The sequence below is a fragment of the Callorhinus ursinus genome, unplaced genomic scaffold, assembly GCF_003265705.2.
Source record: "Callorhinus ursinus isolate GAN/ISIS: 27379988/994484 unplaced genomic scaffold, GSC_fseal_2.0 scaffold27, whole genome shotgun sequence".
In the NCBI taxonomy this organism is placed as follows: Eukaryota; Metazoa; Chordata; class Mammalia; order Carnivora; family Otariidae; genus Callorhinus; species Callorhinus ursinus.
The window spans coordinates 11,622,263-11,641,831 of NW_027397089.1; the positions used below are offsets into that span (position 1 = coordinate 11,622,263).

The window sequence follows — 19,569 nt, forward strand, 5'->3', positions numbered from 1 at the left end:
TCATCTCAATTAAGTTTCTGAAAGCAAACTTTTTTCAAAACTTTTTAACACTATATAAAACCAGAGAATTATAAATTTAAATAATCACTTCACAGGAAAGAATGACCAATGGAAAAAAGTCTCTTCAACAAATGGTGTTGGGAAAATTGGACAGCCACGTGCCGAAGAATGAAACTGGACCATTTCCTTACAACACACACAAAAATAAACTCAAAATGGTTAAAGACCTAAATGTGAGACAGGAGTCCATCAAAATCCTAAAGAACACAGGCAGCAACCTCTTCGACCTCAGTCACAGCAACTTCTTCCTAGAAACATCGCCAAAGGCAAGGGAAGCAAGGGCAAAAATGAACTATTGGGACTTCATCAAGATAAAAAGCTTTTGCACAGCAAAAGAAACAGTCCACAAAACCAAAAGACAATCAACAGAATGGGGAAAGATATTTGCAAATGACATATCAGATAAAGGGCTAGTATCCAAAATCTATAAAGAACTTCTCAAACTCAAGACCCAAAGAACATATAATCCAATCAAGAAATGGGCAGAAGACATGAACAGACATTTCTGCAAAGAAGACATCTAAATGGCCAACAGATACATGAAAAAGTGCTCAACATCACTCGGCATCAGGGAAATCCAAATCAAAACCTCAATGAGATACCACCTCACACCCGTCAGAATGGCTAAAATCAACAAGTCAGGAAACGACAGATGTTGGCGAGGATGCAGGGAAAGGGGAACCCTCCTACACTGTTGGTGGGAATGGAGTGGATGGAACTAGAAGGTATTATGCTAAGCGAAATAAGTCAATCAGAGAAAGACAAGTATCATATGATCTCATTGATAGGAGGAATTTGAGAAACAAGACAGAGGATCATAGGGGAAGGGAGGGAAAAATGAAACAAGACAAAACCAGACAGGGAGACAAACCATAAGAGACTCTTAATCTCAGGAAACAAACAGGGTTGCTGGAGTGGAGGTGGGTGGGAGGGAGGGGGTGGCTGGGTGATGGACACTGGGGAGGTTATGTGCTATGGTGAGCACTGTGAATTGTGTAAGACTGATGAATCACAGACCTGTACCCCTGAAACAAATAATATATGTTAATAAAAAAATTTAAAAAAATAATCACTTCAAATACATAGTTACACATTTTGAAAAGTCTTGTTTTCTGCCCCCTCAAAAAAGAAAAACCACCAAAATAAGTTGAAATAACAAGATTTATGGTACACTGCAGTTAGAACCCAACTTTATTGTTACAACCAATTTTTATTTACAGAATATAAATCTCTTCAAAAAGATACATTCCTTCATTTAATCAATGGTGAAAGGCCTTATTAAACAGAAATAAAGCCTAAACATCACTTATATTCAAACAGAAATACAAACAACTTCATTAAAAGTTTATGAACATACAGCAAAAATGTATTTTTACTTAAGCAGTTACATGAATGAGGCTGTTTTTAATTTTCTTCACTGGCAACCTCATTTTTATCCACAGAACAAATTTTACACTTAAATTAACAGTAGTAAAAATGTAAAAATTAGATTTTAAACATGAAAATATGCAATGAAAAACAGGAAGTATCTCCATTAACAGATTAACAAGTTCTCAGACACTCAGATACTTTCTGAGGCATATCAAAACACCTACATCAAAATTTGCATTCATTTGAGAGGTATCAATACATTTTCAGTGCTGAGACTATTTGTAGCACTTACAGTATATACAAAGCAGCATTATACTACTATGGTTCACATTTGATAAACACAAATTTAAGCTTTATGCCACAATTTTCCAATTCAACATACAGCTAACGCAGTTACAATTATTCATTTTGTTTTTTTCTTCTGAAACTCAATAAGGAAATTATTACTTGAGAACATGGAATAATGCCATGTCTTATTTCTTATGATAACAGTATATTTTAAAATTCAAATACTTCGTATCATGGAAACTTCACCCAGCTGTAAAAAGGTTCCTCAATACAGTACAGTTAAAAAGTTTCCGCTTAGCAGATTTCACCAATTTATAGTTAGTTTAGTACACATAAACAACAGGGAATTTCTTCAGATTACTGGACAATAAAATTTTAGTATGTCACTACCTAAATTGAAGTAGCAGCACACCACAACCATGGCAAGTAAATCTTCTCGTCTCCTCTACTGTTTTTTGGGCGTTTTCTCCAGGCCATAAAAGCTAGTTTACATGGATACTACTGGGTCTCAACCTATCTCTGAAAATTCCTTTATTAAAGAGTTTTGAAATTTAACTAATGAAACAATTCAAAGCCAGCTTCTTCTTACCCTTCACTAACTAGCTGAAATACAACATGTTTTCAATTTTTATAAACATCTTGTGTTTTGTTAAAATGATTAATGGTATTTATACCATTAATGGGTAAGATGTAAACAAAAATGCCTATATTTAGGGATTGAGTATTTTACAGAGCAATTTTTCATAACTAGAAAAGCTGAAAGATTCATAATGAACAGAGATTTTACTTTAACCTGCTGTTTGATAACATCTATAGCGTAGTAAGTGCATTAACTACAGGAGAAAAGAGAAAGCAGGTTTTAGGACAGAAACCTACAAAAAAAGTTGAATTTGGGATGCCTGAAACACAAAAGGGTATTTTTCTATAAGCCTGTCATTTTTTCCCAAAGAGTTGAAACCTTCTATTTCAAATTATGATCCAGAAATGAAAGTTGTTTGTGTAAAAACCGTGTTCAGAAAAATCTAATTCAAAAAAAAAAGAAAAATCTAATTCATTATGTAAGATACCTTACTAATTTCAGTTTTCAAGTATTCAAGTAATGCAAACCCAAGCATTTTCTTTTATATCAACACATTTACAGACTAAGCTTCAAAGATGGGGGGGGGAAATATCATTTAAAATAACTGATATGCTTTTCTGTCCAAAAACATCAAACCCAAGACATAACACTGTAATCACACAAGTGATATGTAACTGGGGAAAAAAAGGTGGTTCAATATAACTACATCTTTAAAAAAAAAGAAAGAAAGAAAGAAAAGAAAAGCAAAACAGATTGCTTTAATATGTAGCTAAGTTTCCAGTCAAAGGACATTCTAAATCTAATGAACTAAGGAAGAAAAATCAGAGCACATCAATTTTGAAATAAAGAGAATGCTGCTTTACCACATACTTATAATTCATTTCCTTTGTGCATAATAATTACTTGTGTTTGCCTTTTGAGGAAAGTAGTGTAAGTTGCTGCCCATAACAAAATTCTCCTCCTAGCATAAAGCATTGGTAACTTTGTCTATCAACTGAATGACTGATTAATATTAGAAGCTTAAGTCTCTATCACTTTGGAATGCATCTAAAATGCTTATTAAAAGCAATTTAAAGCAGAAAATCAAACTGATAGTATTCTCATTCTTATTATGAAGGAATTAAAAATGATACAGAAATCTTTGTGTAATATAAAAAAGGATAACCTATATAAAGTGAAGGTTTTTAATTTTTAATTGTGAGTGCTTAGGGGAATTTTTTTCCTTTAATTCTGGAAGCTTAGTAACTTATTTATAAGCTGAAATAAATATTTGTAGTTCAGCAAAGATGAAAATAGCAGTCATTAAAAGATTACTCATGACTTACATCTTTTGTCTTTTACAATCCCCTAATGAACAACTTCATATTTAGAGAAGCCAAATGAGATATGCTTAAGTTGAACCAAGAGCTATTATCATATCTCATATATATGGGATTTAGATTCATACAGAGACATGTAAAATTTCAAGGTTTTTTCTTCTTTGTAGAAAAAAAGTTAACAACCTTGAAAATAGGAAAGGATAATACTTCAGTCTGCAATCATCACATTATATTTTTAATTTGCTTTAGCTTAGAATCATGACTCAAAGAAAGGAGCTCTAGCAGTGTATTAATTTACTGCTTATAGGAACCTAATCTCACAAAAACTAATGGCCAACTAAAGAATGAAGAAAAGTCATATTAGGCACTGAGAGGCTAAATAAATAAGTACTGACATTAACAAAAACTGATAAACCCTATTTTTCCAGTTCCTCTTGTTATCCCACTGTGCAGCCAGAACTTTTGGCTATTTCCAGTCTAAAACCGAAGAGCTGAATCATTTGCTTACCAAAAAAAAAAAAAAAAAAAAATCTACAAAAGAAAATGCAAAACAATACTCAATCTCATATGCAACATACAATTCACACTACTTTACAAATTTTTATTTACACCGTTTTATATACATTCCAGGCAGACCTAGTTGAGTTTTGTGCTCATGTTGATCTCAAATGACCATGTGAACAGTATGATTACTACCACATCTCTCTGATTTCCAGAAAATCAGGTGGTAGCATAGGGTCAGGAGGGAAAAAAAAAAAAAAAGAAAATATATATATATATATATATATATTACTGGTCAGGTAAGATCATACAAGTATATAAGGAACAAAAGGAAAAAATGTGGAATTTTGCTTGTTAAAGCATCCAGGCCACTATGGTCTATTGACTAACAACGAGTATACATGAATGCCACTTCTCTAACAACCCTTTTCGTTATTTACAAAATGAACTTACTACCAGCTGAGTTATTAGGTAAGGCATTCAAGTTCCTTAGCTTAACATAAAAAAGCAACAGACTATCTCAGCAAGCCAAAGGACAAATTTTAGAAGGATGTTTTTCCTTTAGAATCCTTTAAATGGTCAATAAAAAGGGAAGCAATTTTGAATCCTCTTATTAGTCTGCAGCATGATCCCAAAAACCTGTACAGGATGTGGGAGCATCATTACACCCAAAATCTAGCCACAGAGTGGGGAAAATATCTTAAATGTCTCATTTTGTTTCCAGCTTCCACTGCGTACTCCTAGGGCTAAAGTGAGAGGCTCTCTTCACCTTTACATTCAGTTCTGTATGAACCTCTCTGAGTATCACAGCTAGCAGCTATGCACAATCTACCAGCAAAGGCTCAGTGAATCTCTACTCAAAGTAGTTGGAAGAATATGGAGTAAAGTAGAAAACTGGTCTTCTCTCCTCCCATAGTTCTCCAAGATATATACTGTTGCACTTTAAGTAAAGTTAGAAAACAAAAAAAATAAAAAATAAATAAAAAATAAATCAAGGGTATTACATATTATTCATTGTCCTAAGAAAATGTTCCAACCACAGATGAAAATTCCACCAAAAACAATTCTTCAAGCTCACTCTAACATTATGTAAAAAGCTATTAATTGTTTAATTGGTTCCATTCAGTCAATTAGGTAAAATTCTATTGATCCTATAGTAATATGGTTTATAAAAACAGAAGTGAACATTTGTAACATTGGGGAGGTAGAAAACAAATCTTAGTCTAACACTGTTATAGACACAAGCAGATTTTAAGATTCTATTTATGTAACTAGAATTTACCATTTAAAATGGCCTTTAAGTGTTTCTACTTACTTTATTAGCTTTAAACATCTTGAGATAATCCAAGTATTTTAAAGCACTTATCTGAGAATATAAGTCATTTGGAATAATACATCAAACTCCCCAGAAGATTTCTCAGAGGATATATTTGTAGTTGCATATTCTGAATATGCAGATTCATTAAGTCAACTTTGTACATGGGCACTTATGTGACCAAAGTGCAAAGCTTGTCAGACTAATTTTCTAAGTAAAGTTAACGACTGCTCAACTCCACACAGCAGCAAGCAGTCTTCAAAACTTGAAGCCTACTTATTGCAAAGATCTAACTTCCTTCCATATAATTGCCACCCTTTCATTCCCAAACGAAATAAAAAATACACAAACAAAATCAAGAGAAACTAGAACAGAAGCCCTCCTACCATGAATATTTCTGTTTAATTCACATTTTGTTAGATTTTAAGTGTATCAGATCAATGTCCTAAATGTTCCTTATTTCTTTTAACTGCTTTTAATTTTATTTCTCTGAAGCTACATATATCACGCAATCATTTGCTATCACTCTAAAGACGGAGCCAAACTAAAACATGAAACAAAGTCTTAAGGAATGAATCTTGAAAGGTAAAAAAGAATCTATCTAAATGCTATTTTCTTGTTCCCAAGTATGATAATCATTCTATCTTTGTTTCAAAAATGAGCATTTGTTCTACTAGCTAAACAGACAAAAACACAGAATATTTCAATAAGTAAAACAAAATTTTTGGTTTAAAAAAAGTGATATCAAATTTTAAGAACTAGCAACTTAAATGACCATATTTAGTATATGAAAACATTATTTAATGCAGATTTTGGTAACATAAAATCATATATCTATTCCAGGATTATAGGTAAATATTAATATTTATACTGCCAGACTATGTATGGAAAGGAGAATTTAATTTTAAGATATATTCCCCCCCCAGAAAAACTTTCCAATATTCAATTCAAAAAGATGTACCACTAAACGTAGACAGTAAATATAGTTTACCCTCATACACAGATACTTTTCTATGAACACCCTAAGCTATCTATACCAGTATCTGGCATTTCAAGAGTGAATGATTCATATTTCTTATAGTGTATCAAGATAAAAAGGTTACACTGAACACCTAGATTTTTTTATTAAAGTAAAACTTTAAAAAAGTTTTCTCTGGAACATTTCCATTGCTTACACTCAACCAACAGATGAAACAGATGAAAGCAGTCACAGAATTATGTTAAATTTATAATAAATAATTCACATATAACATAGATTAAATTATCAAAGAAAGGATTAAACTGACATATTTATACCTTTTTGCAGATTTAACAAACTTCTAATCCACCACATACTGATAGCAGTAGGTATACTTCTTGACATCATTCAGTCTATTTAAAAAATAGATTGGTTGTTTAGAGGCATAATTTGTAAAGCAAGATAACCAAATTAAACAACAGAATTTTAACAAATATTGGCTTTTCAAAATTTCTTAAGAAAAGATACACAAGCATTGTTCAGCTACTTGAGAATAATCAAATCTCTTCTTTACTCAGGCACTTTTAATGCAGTAACTTCAGGCTTCATTTTAAAGTATTGGTTAAAACGAACAATTGCATACCTAGTGAGAAATGAATAACAACAGAATTAATAAAAAATGAAAAACTTAATCCTTCTTCATTTTCCACTCACCCTTCTAAACCGATTTTTTTTTTAAAGTTTTAGGATTTTTCAAAGGACATATTTTTAGTTTATTGCACCACCTACTGGACACTTTCCTAATACAGTATTTAAGAGATGATACCAGGATTTCCTTACAGACCAATTATTTAAATGTATGCAACCCTTATAACATTTGACTAAAAATAATAACTACAGTGTACCCTATGGGTTCTACGTGTACATCAAAAGAGAAAAAAAAAAGCAGGGACAAATGTAATGCATATAGCACAATTAAACTTACCCAAGGAAATCAAAATCAATAGTGGAGTATTTGGCTTGAATCAAAGCCCATAATCCCCAAAAGAAATGAGAAGCCTAAAAAGGAGAGAAGGATAATCAAGAATTATGATAATATATTTCTCTATAAAACAATTATCAAATAATTAATGTTTCCCCTTTTCATCAACTCCATGCAGAATACTGTCTTGATGCTTTTTTTTATATAAAATATTTAAAACACAGGTAATACTAAAGTGTGCGGTTACCTGGATGGCTACAGATCACTTCTGTCCACACCAAAAGAGGTTAGAATATATTATAACTGCTTAAAACATAAGCGCCCAATTCCTGTAACTGCTTTGTGGAGACAGAGTTCGGCATAAGCACTAATAGATGTTGGTTATAATTGCTAACAGGCTTTCCTATAAAATACATAATTACCAAAAGACTTTGTTTTTTGACATAAAAAATATAAACAAAAAAGCCCAAATCTCAAAAACAAAAGATATATTTAAATATGAAAAATGTTCTAGACATAACATCTGAAAACAATTTTTACTGGCCCAACAATTCTGCATAACCAACCATGACATAAAGTAACATGATTTTACTTATGTCAGAGAAAAATGGGTCTTAAGACTTCAAGAGAAAAACAGATGAATGTGTAGGGACTGTAAAATAACTACTTGTGTGCTTTATAATCTATTTCCAGTTAAACACGAAAATATTTTAAGATTCTGATAATCATAAAACTCCACTTCCCACGAAGTAGTCTATTCCAACTAGAAATATTACAACTAGAAAAAAAAAGTCTTAAAGACTTTATAAGGGTCTTATTTCAGCTAAATTCCCTATAGTAACAACAAAAGGTATCTAAAAAGAAATTACTCCACAGCCGTGATCTTGGTATGAAAACAACCAAACAACCCAATTTGGTAACGTAAAACAACATGGTGTATGAGAAAGGATTCTTAATTTGAATTGAGAACTGTGAGGGTTCAAGTTCAGGTCCTGTCACTAACTCCTTTTGCAACCTTCAATAAGTCACAAATTTTTAATGTCCAAATCATCACTTAAAATATGAGAAACTAGGGGCACCAGCATGGCTCAGTCTATTAAGCATCTGCCTTCAGCTCAAGTCGTGATCTCAGGGTCCTGGGATCGAGCCCTGCATCGGACTCCCTGCTCTGCGGGAAGCCTGCTTCTCCCTTTCCCACTCCCCCCCTTTGTGTTCCCTCTCTCATCGTCTCTCTCTCTGTCAAATAAATAAATAAGATCTTTAAAAAAAAAAAGATGAGACTCTATTAGCCATTCTGTATTCCACACAGGATTAATAGAAATTATACACATTAAAAAAAATTTTACCCTCTAAAGATCTCTTTACAGTATGTTGCTGTAAAAATATCTATTTTAAAATTATTGCATTTGTTTTTAACTTCCTCAAAAAAATCACTATCAGAATATATAACTTCCCATCAAATATAGAAAGAATAAACAATGTTGTAAAGAGTAAACACCTAAAGTACATGTACATGAAGCCTAATGGTTAACTTAGGGAAAAAAAAAAGCTGAGCTCTGGAGTCAAACTGCAAAAATTACTAGCTGTATGGCTTTGAGCAATTTAATTAACCCATCTGTACCTTTGTTTCCCCATCTGTAAAATGAAGATGTGATATTCATCTCTTCCCAAAACACGTGTGAAACAGAACTTTCTTTATATACTTTAACCAAACCAATATATTGCAACAGATGAAATGCAAAAGTAGATATAAGAATCTGGCTTTTATTAAGCCAGATACTGCAGAGATTTGCAAAAGTTTAAATAATGCCATTCTTCTAATTGTTTTTTGTTTTAGAAAACAGTTATTTTTCATTTAAATGCTGTTTATGTTAACAAGTTTTTTTTTTTAAAGATTCATTGGAGCCTAGTCTCTATATCCAGTATGTAACAAACATTCAATAAAATGCTAATAAATCATTATATAAATAAGAATGATAAAAATAATAAAAATTTTCAAAAATGGTCTTCTTTCTACCCAAGGATGTCTCAGGTATTGAGAAGTGAATTATGAGATGAGATGCACCTTCCTTCTTTTTAAAGTATAAAACAGTGGTTCTCAACCATGGGAGATTCCTGAGGCCCAAAACTATTTTTTATAATATTATTAATGTGTTACTTGCCTTTTTGACTATCTTAGTATCTGCACCGATGGTTTAAAAAAGCAATGGTGGGTGAAGCTACTGGTACCTTACAATATGTCAAGACAGCAGTACCAAACATCCACACACACACACATCATCACTACACACAGTAAAAGGCCAGTCTCACTAAAGAATGTCCTTTATGAAGCCACTGAAACTATTCATTTTATTGTATTTCTACCCAAAGGAGGAAGATTCTTTTAAGAAAAAACATTTATGACTGAGTTGTGAACTGAACTTGTACATCTTTAATGGAAAATCATTTTTACTTGAAAGAATAACTGATATTCGAACTAGTTATTAGACTTGGACATTTGGCAGATATTTCTCAGATTAAAAAAAGAGAACTTGTCATTTCAATGAAACTAATTGACAGTAGTTGTTGCCAATGATAGTCTTCAAGTATTCAACCTAAAATTAGAACTTTGGAAAATCTGTATTTGACCCTGTGAGCTTAACAGCTTCTCAATACAGTACTTAAAACTTTTTCTGATGATACTGATTGTGGTATCAATGGATGTGATATTTTTATATAAGATGTATCAGTATTTGTAAGATCTATACAAACTCAAATCAGTATTTTCCAAATAATACTTACTAATGTTAAAACTACAAAATCACACACTACTAAAAGAGCCATTCAAAGTGCAAGGTAAACCAATGGATTATAATGTACTGGAGCAAAAAGTTAACTGATGTTTTCAGACTGCACATTACAACTAACCTTTAAGAAATGATCTTGCTGAGTTTTGGTGAAGTAGCAAAGAGAATATCCACAATTATCTGAAAAGGCAAAATATTCACCTCTTCCAACAACACGTGTGTGAAACAGAACTTTCTTTATATACTTTAACCAAACCAATATATTGCAACAGATGAAATGCAAAAGTAGTTATAAGAATCCAGCTTTTATTAAGCCAGATATTACAGAGATTTGCAAAAGTTTAAATAATGCCATTCTTCTAATTGTTTTTGTTTCAGAAAATAGTTACCTCATTTATTTTGGCAGGGGGAACAATCAAGAGGGGTAAAGGGAAAGGGCAGAGAGACTCTCAAGTAGATTCCATGCTGAGCACAGAGCCCAATGCAGGGCTCAATCCCACAACCCTGATATCACAACCTGAGCCAAAACCAAGAGTCAAATGCTTAACGGACTATGCCACCCAGGCACCCCTAGAAGTTTATTATTTTAAAAAATATTTACTTAATAATTTGAATTTAATTTTCAATACGATAAATCTTCACAATTAACCTAAACAAACAAAAGCTCATAGAGGTCTTAAAAAAAAATCTTGAAGTGTAAAGGGGGAATCCTGAGACCAGAAAGTTTGAGATCCACTAGTCTAAATCACTTAGGTATATTTTAAGTGATACAAAAAGCATCTGTAGATGCTACTGTAATGTCTTCCTATTAGGCTAATTCTGTAAGTAGGAAAGACTGAAAGTGGGAAATTCTACACCTAAAAATAACATCAAACCAGCTCTTCCCTCCACCTCAGGCAGCATTCATTCATATAAATAAATGATTCTACACTAGACAAGAATTATACATAAAACTTTACAAAAATCTCATTTTGGCAGGTTAATACCTTTTACAGGGTGAAAAATGAAAAATTTATATGTAAAATTAGAGTCTTAAATGGATGAAAAGGAAATGCAGGAAAGAGTCCATTCATCATTTGTATTCCCCAAAATGGCAAAGAGAATATTTAAGTCCAAATAAAATAATGTAATGTTCTGTGTGATTTACCTATTTTTTTCAGATTTGGAATTTATAGATAGGTAAGTCTATCAAAGGGCATTTTAACTTCTAGGCTACTCATCTCTGTTGCAAAGAAAAATTCAAGGCTTTATATGATGAACAAATAACTAAAATGTATCCTTTCTGAAAAACCCCTAAAAACTCTTAAGATTTCATTTAGAAATAATCCAAAGTCTGAAAATAATGTGTCTAAAGACTCTGAACAGCTTTAAAAACCCATTATGTATACTCTAGTTGATTTTACAGTACAAATACCTACTTTTGTTTACCATCTTAATATTAGTTACAGTAAACAATCAATGACACGTGAAGTCTTTTAATATTTACAAGTCTGCTCATGCCCTCAGCAATAAACAAACATTTAACCAGCCATTTTCCAGGGCACCTGGGTGGCTCAGTCGGTTGAGCATCCCACGTGGCTCAGGTCATGATCTCAGGGTCATGGGATGGAGGCCTGCGTTGGTCGGGTTCCATGCTCAGGTTCCATGCCCACTAGGAGTGGAGTCTACCTGGGATTCTCTCCCTCTCCCTCTCCCTCTCCCCTTCTGCCCCTTTCCCTGCCTGTGTGTGTGTGTTCATGTGTGAGAATGCACACGCACTCTCTAAAAATAAAATCCTAAAAAACCCTCTTTTCCCCACTTATCATCTCAGTTTTCAGTTTTATAATGTATATGAGGTCTTTGTGACAAGTGATCAAAGAAGGAAGAGTCCCAAAGGAGGAAACGGTATTTAAGACATGTCCAAATGGAACAAGAGGAACTTGTCAGAGGATGCAGGGAAAAGGGCAGTCTAGGTAGGAAGAAATAATTATAAAAAAGCATATAGGCTTCAAACATCATGGATCGTACAGAAAACAAGATGATTCTGCTAGAGCAGAAATGGGAGGCAGAAAATGGGAAATAAGAATTTGAAGAATGTTATCATTTGGATTTCACTCTATAGGTCACAGGAAACCATAAAGTATGAACGTGATAAAATTAGATTCATGAATTAGATCTAGTTATTAAAAAGGTAACTTTTTAGGGCGCCTGGGTGGCTCAGTTGGTTAAGCGACTGCCTTCGGCTCAGGTCATGATCCTGGAGTCCCAGGATCGAGTCCCGCATCGGGCTCCCTGCTCAGCGGGGAGTCTGCTTCTCCCTCTGACCCTCTTCCCTCTCATTCTCTCTATCTCTCATTCTCCCTCTCGCAAATAAATAAATAAAATCTTTAAAAAAAAAAAAAAAGGTAACTTTTTAAATGACAGGATGAAATACAGATAGAAAAAACCTGGAGGCAAAGAGATCGGCAAAGGCTAACACAGGTGAGAGATTAAGAGCTTAGTCAAAGATCATACAATTAAGGAGAAAGGGTTAGAATTGAGAGAATCTTAGGAACTGGGAGTAACAGAATTTGGAAATAGAAAAAATGTGAGAATGAAGAGTAACTCAAAACGTAAAAGAAAATTCCTCCTTTCCTGGTTTCAGAAAACAGAATTCAGATGATATTTTAATTAAACCAAGACAGAATAAAGAATAAATAATGGGACAGAAGACAGGGTGCATGAAATAAAATTCAAGTTTGGACATACTGTGCTCAATTACAAAAGGAACACCAGATAGAGGCAGATACTAATCGGGAGATTGGCAGAGGAAAGCAATTCAACTTGGGATCATTAACAGAAAGGACACTAAAAGTCATGGAATTAGGTAGGGGGACCTGGGTGGCTCAGTCAGTTAAGCATCTGCCTTCGACTCAGGTCATGATCCCAGGGTGCTGGGATCGAGCCCCAAGTTAGGGTCCCTGCTCAATGGGGAGTCTGCTTCTCCCTCTCCCAATGACCCTCCCCCCCCGCTCCTGCCCTCGCTCGCTCTCTCTCAAATGAATAAAAAAAAAAAAAATCTTAAAAAAAAAAGTCATGGAATTAGATCACCCAATGAAAGTATATAAAGTGAAAGGAGAGGGGAGAGCCCATATTCAGGACACTAGGGAATACCAGTATTATGAAAGGATTGGGAAAAGAGGAAGAAAAAATAGTCAAGGAAGGAAACTGAGGAGGAAAACACAAATGAGGAGAACCAAGGAAGAATGGTTATCACAAAAGGCAATGAAAGAGAAAATTCTAAATCAATGGCAAATACTGTTAAATGATATGGGAAGAGCAAGTAAGATAAAGACAAAGTTTACAAAAAGATAAAGTCTAGGGCGCCTGGGTGGCTCAGATGGTTAAGCGTCTGCCTTTGGCTCAGGTCATGATCCCAGGGTCCTGGGATCGAGTCCCGCTTCGGGTTCCCTACTCCTTGGGAGCCTGCTTCTCCCTCTGCCTCTCTCTCTCTTTCTCTGTCTTTCATGAATAAATAAATAAAATCTTTAAAAAAAAAAGATAAAGTCTAAACTGGACTTAGTAATTATGTCATTATTGGTAACCCTGACATGAACTTTTTTTTTTAATAGTGAGAGGAGAAGACAAGACTGCAGTGGTCTGAAGAGCGCATGAAAGATGATAAAGAAAAAAGATTGAGGGTTTGCTTTTATTTCCCCCTACCTTCCCAATTATTTACTCATTCAAACACTTGAGACTGTGACAGACATTTACTAAACGACTGTGGGATGAAATTAAGAGTTGGTAAGAGAATTACATAAACTGGCTAGTGTAAAAAAAAAAAAACAACCTACAAAAACAATCTTGAAAAAGAATGGCAGATTCATCAAATCTCAGGAAAATTAGTAATCTCAGTAAGAGGGGCTGAAGCCAAATGTGAGCATTCATCTAAATTTTGCTATATTCTTTCTATTCTGAAGATAGCAAAAGAGGCCCTGATGCAAGAAAGTAACCCACCTCAAAAGAGAGAGGATTCCAGAACAATTTAAATAAGAGGAGGAATTCAAAGAAACTTGGCTTCATAACTGGTTCTCAATGGTTTCTTAATGGGGAAAAACTGGAAACTGGTATGAGAATCTCAGAGCATAAACTTACTGTGTAATGATTACATGAAAACTAAAGATTATGTAAATTGAAGACACGCTAAATGAGCAGCATTATTAAAAAGGTACTGAAGTTTTTTGTCTCAACCATCCTCTAATTCTTTTTCTATAAGACCTTCTACTGAACATGTGACATTTCATGAATATGTTTGCTGTATATTTCATATATTCTTTTTTAAAAAACCAGGTTAAATACTGTTTTTTTAATCAGGTTAAGTAAGTTTCCCTCCAATTCTAATTTGCTAAGTATTTTAAATAGGGATGGGCGTTAAATGTTACCCAAAAAGAACTTTTTTGTACATTATTTGCCCTTCCTAATTATAAGTACTTTGAAGAAATGCACTGTTTTATTCTTCTTTTAAGCCTCCAATCTACATGACCCAAAGTAATAATAATTACTAGATATCTGATTAACAGATATTTATAAACAATTTGATAATCAATCCAGAATTATTTTTCAATACCATGTATATATAATACAACCACAGTATCCAAAGTTGTTGAATTTTTACCATCAAAAGTTTACAAGGAACCCAAGTTAGCTCTCTAATAGTAAACAGTGGTTCTTTGACTAAGAATTTATAAGGTATGTGGACTTTTTGTGGAAATTAATAAATTCAATGCATTAGGAATAATTTATGTTAATGGGTGCATAAAAAATATAAATTATAGCAACAATAATATTCCTCATGTTAATATAGAAACTGGCTAAACAGAAGTATTAGGGTGATTCTAAAGCTCATTAAGTGACCTTGTGAGAAAAAAACCCTACATTCCCTACTTTAAGATCATGCTTAAATAGAATATAAAGAAACAGCAGGCATCCTAGGGCCAGCTGGAGAGCATGCCATTAGTTTAGTCAACAGTTCTACTGAAAATAGATACCAGAATAGAAGATGAGTCAAGTTTCTGCACATCCTCTTACTTGAGATGTATTCTGAATGGCTCTGGGAAAATGCTGCTCTTAAGACAATGGAAACAGTACACCTATGAACCATCAACAGGGTCTATTTGTAAAGACAACACAGCAAATATTCCCCATGTCAACTGTACCAAATTATATTAAAACTAAAAATAAGTAGCTAAAATAACTTCAAACTAGTATTCAATTTGTGTAACACCTTAGCTGAAAGCTCATTCTAATTCATCACATTCTCAAAAGGTAATTTAAATGAACTATTTTTTAAAAAACAAATGTGCTTAAGAGTACAGAGAAGTGGGTCTTGAAATAACTGCTTATCAAAGAAGATAAAGACAAAATACTGGTTATGAAAACAATTCTACTGGTTCTTCCAATCTACTTTTAATATCTTAAGATGTGATGATTAACTGTACTGTGGAAAACCTCATTTCCCATAAATCTGTTCTTGATTATATGTTTTTTGTAACATAAAGAGAATAGATATAATGTAAAGAAGTGCTTCACAATTAACCCTAACTCTAACTAGAATCCATTCATTAAATTATTCCTGGGCATTTACCGTGTGGGTAGGCACTGTCTTTCTAGAGGTTAGGGATATGTAAGTGAATGAAACAAAATCTCTGTCCTCAAAAGCATTACAACAGAGGAACTGTAAACAACAGTGTTTTGTCCTTATTTTGAACAAAAATGCACAAAATTCAAAATGGGAAACTGTTTTATAAGATGATGAAAATTTAAAAGCTTTTTAAAATTATATTAAGAATCTTACCAAAAAAAAAAAACAACTTTCATTGTTTATATTTAAACTCACCAAAGCAAACTGATTGACCTGAATGAAGAGTATTTCCACCTCCTTTTCAGTAACTTCAGTCCCAAAGCCCTTAAATTCTTTGTAGGCTTCGAGGTAAGAACGCAGCCACTGGCCCTGTAGTTGCCTGTCTGGATAGAGACTATAGTCTACATCACTCACACCTGAAATGGAAAAAAAGTACTCTAAAGATTTTAAAAACACATTATCTTTATGTATTTAATAATCCCTAGAGGACGGGGCGCCTGGGTGGCTCAGTTGTTAAGCGTCTGCCTTTGGCTCGGGTCATGATCCCAGGGTGCTGGGATCGAGCCCCGCACATCAGGCTCCCTGCTCCGCGGGAAGCCTGCTTCTCCCTCTCCTGCTCCCCCTGCTTGTGTTCCCTCTCTAGCTCCGTCTCTCTGTCAGATAAATAAAATCTTTATAAAAAAAAAAAAAAAATCCCTATAGGAATCCTAACTAGATGTTAATAGCATTTATTAAAATAAACCAAAAAATCATAATGCATTCCAACTTAAATTCTAAAGCACAATACATTTCATCATCACCAACATCAAAAGTGCTTTTAATAAGCACTTCAGGAAATTCTTATGCACACTAATATTTAGAGCATTTCCTAGAACTACAGCTCTAAAAACATTTTTGACCATTATGCCCGGGGTAAGAAATACATTTTATATTGAAACTTGATATACTCTCCTAGTATTAAGTTCCACAAAACAATATGTACTCTAACTATACCTTCCAACTCTGATATTTTCTACTTCTTTTCTTTTCCATTCCTTGCTTTAAAATAATTACCCTGCAAATTTGGTTTTAAGATGTGCAGTTTGAAAAATGCTAACCTAGAAAATAAAGTTCATACTATTTTGCCTAGCACTCAACATTCTGCATAAGTTGATCCAAACCTTACTTCCCTGGTCTTATAACCCAAGCCCTAAATTCTCCATCAGTTTTATATCCTACAAGCAGGTACACTCACCTTGACATTTTCTTCCTCCTTCCTTCAAATTCTACCTAACTTACAAGCTTTAGCTCAATTTTTTCCTACAGAAAATCATCCTAGGATCACTGGAGTTTCCTCTTTCATAGCAGTGACTACCCATTATACTAACAAGGATATGGTGATATCTCATTATATGCACAGCTGTTTTCCCTCCCAAAGATATGTGAAAATATGTACAGCACATGTGTGGGGATATAGTATGTATATGAAAAGTCTGGTGTAGGAAAATAACTGAAAACATGTAAATTAAAATCCTCCCCAACTTTTTCCCAGTCTGATAACCTGAAGTATATGAAAATATAGAAATGCATAAATTTATACAAATATAAATTCAGCAATGAAAAGTTCCTACTAAGTATATACCATCCAGGGGGAATTTCCAGGGGGAATCTTTAGTTTTAGAACATGTCGTGTTTCTAAATATAGTCATAAAATGCATTTTAAATTAATTCCTTTTAACATAAACCTAAAACTTTTATACTTAACAGTGATAAAAGATGAATTTTCAGGGATAAATGGAATGCTTTTCAATTATTCATAGCCAAAGACAAAAAAACACAAATTATTGAGCTTCTTAGTCCTAAAGCTCAAGTATACAATGGAAATAACAAAGGCTTTTAATTGATTAAAAAAAAATTTTTTAAATCTTAGTTCTCTGTATTTTACTGTGATCTTGGTAAGTTACTTTCCCCATTTGTAAACTGGGAATAACCTAAGTGACAGGATTCTTGTGGAGGAAGAAAATGAGAGGAGATTTATAAAGCACCTTATACTACATCAGGTCTTACTCTAAGCCACAAGTATTATTTCTTTTCTTATTTTCCTTAAGGAATTAAAGAAAGGGTCATCTCTTCTCCTTCCTCCAGAAATAAAGAAAAACAAACAACAAGGTCAGAAAAGCATTAAAAAATGTTGTTCCTACTCCCAGGTGAACTTCTCTGAAGAAAAACTACAAACCAAAAAAAAAAAAAAAATTCTAAAAGTATCATTTCAAAGTTATATATGTTGTTCTATTAGTTAAGATTTTACCTGCAAATTCATTGAAATGATTTCCGATATCATATGCCAGGTAGTTGTATCCAGAATATTCATAATCAATGAACTGTACATCACCTATGTGAGACACAAAAACAAAGACATAAGAAATCATATATAAGATCAGAAAATCCCTATGCTATTTGTAATTAAATAGCTTCCAAAATTTTGTCTCATTGTATGTGCTTGGTTACATGCACTTCTGAGACAATACAGGGTAAGGCTGTGAATTTTATGGCAATGAGCTTTACAAAATTCAAATTACATATTGTCAACAGCTTCTTTGTGAACATTAATGTCCACTATATTAAAGTCAAAATAATCATTCTCCGAATTCAAACAAAAGCAAAATATCCCTTTCACCACAAGGGGGCATCAGTTACTTAAAAATTCAAGTTTAATTAGAAATGAATAGTTATCTTTGGAAATTAATAATCTGTGCAATTTTAACAAAGTATGATAGTCCAAAAGTAAACTGACAAGCTATTTTACATATACAAATCAAATATAAACTTTAAAAGATGAATTCTGTGAACTCTGCAGTTATGCTATGATACTTGATCAACTTAATATCCCTAATTTAAGAAATTGGTTGCTATAAACTCATATTTTCCTGCAATGTTAGGTAAATAAGATTTCCAATTGCATACCTGAGCAGCATTAAGGTGGTTATCTTTTAAAAAGAACAAAAGTATAGTGGCTTATTGTAAACTTTTTTTAATTTGAGAAATTTTTACATAAGCTAGATTCCTATTCTAAATTAATGCTAAATATATATGCATATTTCATTCCTTTTTTTCCAAAGACAATCCTGTTCCACCTGCCCAAGGAACATACTCCTGCTCAGGAACATTCATTTTTGAGTACTAAGTATTATAGAGAGTTTGTCTCAACAAAGATAATAGGTCTTTTAAAAGAGAGATAAGAGAAAAAGTTTAAGAGAGAGAGAGAAAGTTAGAGACATCAAAAAAATAAAAATAAAAATGGGTCACTGTCAACACCAGGCATCACAAACTCAAAGGCTTACAGGGCCACACAGTTAAAATGGATACACAAACAGAGATGGCTGTAAGAACAGTTCCTAAGCAGCTTATACCAAGAAAATGCATAGCAAATGCCTCATTACACATTTAAACGTCAAACTGAAGTAACAAAACAAACTCCTGGTCTACACACACTGGCATTTCCTAAATAAAAGAGCTTTTGATCTTGATACAGATATACATGTTTAATTTAGGAATATACGTTGATCATATCCAAACTCAGAAAAAGAGAATTACATGACACAAAAATATCATGGCAAATGGAATATTTTACATAAAAGCAAAAAAAATTTTAATGTAATTGCATTTAATATGTAATTCTAAACTTGTATAAATAAGTCTAGAGTAAATTAAGTAAGCATCTCCAGAGTATCAAAACCCAGTTATCAAAATCTACATGCATACTGACAAAATATATTTAAGGTTTTAAAATGTTGGTGAATACAATAAATCACTGCAATTGAACCACAAGTA

General features: G+C 33.1%; 1 protein-coding gene across 1 annotated transcript in view; it reads right to left on the reverse strand.

The window, feature by feature from the left end:
* Positions 1–1,221: 1,221 nt before the first annotated feature.
* ETNK1 (ethanolamine kinase 1) overlaps positions 1,222–19,569 on the reverse strand; it is a 67,343-nt gene continuing 48,995 nt past the window's right edge. The window contains exons 5-8 of the mRNA XM_025879726.2: positions 18,047–18,130; positions 16,015–16,175; positions 7,378–7,451; positions 1,222–7,035 (exon numbers count right to left, since the gene is read on the reverse strand). Coding sequence (XP_025735511.1) covers positions 6,963–7,035; positions 7,378–7,451; positions 16,015–16,175; positions 18,047–18,130 — 392 coding nt within the window. The 3' untranslated portion in view covers positions 1,222–6,962. The remainder of the gene's footprint in view (positions 7,036–7,377; positions 7,452–16,014; positions 16,176–18,046; positions 18,131–19,569) is intronic.